Source organism: Oryx dammah, unplaced genomic scaffold (genome assembly GCF_014754425.2).
Source record: "Oryx dammah isolate SB20612 unplaced genomic scaffold, SCBI_Odam_1.1 HiC_scaffold_2, whole genome shotgun sequence".
NCBI lineage: Eukaryota > Metazoa > Chordata > Mammalia > Artiodactyla > Bovidae > Oryx > Oryx dammah.
The window spans coordinates 113,836,908-113,839,716 of record NW_024070186.1 but is presented as its reverse complement, the minus strand read 5'-3'; the positions used below and the strand labels follow the sequence as shown (position 1 = coordinate 113,839,716).

The window sequence follows — 2,809 nt, the reverse complement described above, 5'->3', positions numbered from 1 at the left end:
CAAAATGCCTATAATTTAATAAGGGAATTCTCCATACACATATTTTCAAAAAGCGATGTAAATTACACATAAGGCATTCTAAAACATGTTGTGTACATAAGACATACATAAGAGTAGAGAGAACGGAGAGTAGTTTGGCCTGGGACATTTAGTTAAATCTTTATGAGGTAACATTTTATATAAATTTGCTTTACAGAAAGGAAACAAAGATTCAGATATATGGGTAAAAATCAACAGAATATGGCACGGACAGAGTCAGTGTTTATGGAAACGCATAACACTGGTGAAAGGAATGAAAAAAGTGAATGATAATCAATGGATAATTAATCCCTTAGCTTTTCAAAATTACTTTCTTTAAAACTGAATAGTCCCCTCTTTAATCCTTAGTGATCTTCATGTAATTTCTAACATATAAATTAAACATATTATTGTATGCTATTTTTAAATATTCACTCTTCTGAGAAAACATATGAAAACCTTTGCTCAAAAACAAATATCTTTCTGACCTACTTCACTCTGTATAACAGGCTCTAGTACCATGTGTAAAATAGATAGCTGGTAAAAAGCTGCTATATAATACAGGGAGCCTAGCCTGGCACTCTGTGGTGACCTAAAAAGGTGCACTGCAGGGAGAGGAGGGAGGCTCAAGTCGGAGGTGATATAGTTAAAATTACGGCTGATTTGCGTTGTTGTAGGGCAGAAACACAGAGAAGGCAATGGCACCCCACTCCAGTACTCTTGCCTGCAGAATCCCATGGATGGAGGAGCCTGGTAGGCTGTGGTCCATGGGGTCGCTAAGAGTCCGACACGGCTAAGCAACTTCACTTTCACTTTTCACTTTCATGCATTGGAGAAGGAAATGGCACCCCACTCCAGTGTTCTTGCCTGGAGAATCCCAGGGACAGGGGAGCCTGGTAGGCTGCAGTCCATGGGGTCGCGAAGAGTGGGACATGACTGAGCGACTTCACTTTCACTTTTCACTTTCATGCATTAGAGAAGGAAATGGCAACCCACTCCAGTGTTCTTGCCTGGAGAATCCCAAGGACGGGGGAGCCTGGTGGGCTGCCATCTATGGGGTTGCACAGAGTCAGACACGACTGAAGTGACTTAGCAGCAGGGCAGAAACAAATACAACATTGTAAAGCAATTTTCCTCCAATTAAAAAAATTAAAAAGCTAAAACAAAAGAAAAAGATCTATATATAGGAAAATGAGTTTTGATTTATTTTTAATCTTTAATTTAAAAATTGACAAGTATTTGGGAACACTGTGCCAAATATGGGTACCCTAGATTTGTACAATAGCAAAACTGATAAAGACAAATCTTTTCCACAGTAACCATCTTCCCTAAAATTATCAAAATAGTCTCATGAATCTTGAGTTTAAGAGCTGCGGTCATAAAAGATGATATATTAGTGAAACAAATGTCCCCCAGAAGTCTGTGTGCCTGTATCACAGAGACAGTGTGAGAAGCTTGAATAAAAAGCTCCTCTCATCATTGTAAATATATATATATATATATATATATATGTTGGGAAAATTATACACACTCTAAATTAGAATCTTATATTTCCATCATTTCTATCTCAACAGACAATGTAGAGATGACTGAAGATAACCTCTCCTTGACAGTTGAATTTATCCTCATAGGATTTACAGATCACCCACAGCTGAAGACCCCTCTTTTTCCGGTGTTCTTTACCATCTATTTGATCACTATGGTGGGAAATCTTGGCCTGGTGGCATTGATAGTTACAGAGCATGATCTTCACACACCAATGTACATCTTCCTGGGGAATCTCACTCTGATGGATCCCTGTTGTTCCTGTGCCATTACCCCAAAGATGCTAGAGAACTTCTTTTCCAAAGACAGAATGATTTCCCTCTATGAATGCATAGTACAATTTTATTTTTTCTGCTTCGCTGAAACTGCAGATTGCTTTCTCCTGGCAGCAATGGCCTATGATCACTATGTGGCCATCTGCAAACCACTGCAGTACCACACTATGATGTCAAAGAAACTCTGCATTCAGATGACCACAGGGGCCTACATAGCTGGAAACATTCATCCCACAATTCATGTAGGACTTCTGTTTAGGCTAACTTTCTGTAAGTCTCACCAAATCAATCACTTTTTGTGTGATGTCGTTCCATTATACAGACACTCTTGTGTGGATCCTTATATCAACGAATTGATGATATTCATCTTTGCAGGGTCAGTTTTAGTCTTCACTATTACCACAGTAATAACCTCTTATCTTTTTATTCTTTTCACAATTTTCAAGATGAAGTCCAAAGAGGGAAAAGGCAAAGCCTTATCTACGTGTGCATCCCACTTTGTCTCTGTCTCAATATTTTATGGTTCTCTTCTCTTCATGTACTTTAGACCAAGTTCAATTAATGAAGAAGAAAAAGACATACCTGTTGCTATTTTTTATACTCTAGTTATTCCTTTGTGAAAACCTTTTATTTATAGTCTAAGAAATAAGGAAGTAATAAAAGTCATGAAAAATATTATGAAGATTTCATAACATTCTGAAACAAATATCATGCCCTATAGCCAATTGATTTTGAGTAATTTTTTTTTTCAAAATCGAGGATTATTGAATGGAAAAGTGAAAATGGCCACTATTTAATATACAAAATTACTAAAACACAATTGGTTTATAAATCAAATAGCTTCAGAAAGGAGAGACAGAGATGTAGAGAACAAATAAATAGATGCCAAGGGGGAAGGAGGAGGGATGAATTGGGAGATTGGGATTGACATATATACTCTACTGGCACTATGTATAAAACAGATAACTAAT

At 37.2% G+C, this 2,809-nt stretch overlaps 1 protein-coding gene across 1 annotated transcript; it reads left to right on the top strand.

Annotated features, from left to right (window-relative positions):
• The first annotated feature begins 1,603 nt into the window (after window positions 1–1,603).
• Window positions 1,604–2,458, top strand: LOC120852864 (olfactory receptor 5K1-like). The gene has a single exon (XM_040226331.1). The coding sequence runs from the start codon at window positions 1,604–1,606 to the stop codon at window positions 2,456–2,458; it is 855 nt and encodes a 284-aa protein (XP_040082265.1).
• The last annotated feature ends 351 nt before the right edge of the window (window positions 2,459–2,809 follow it).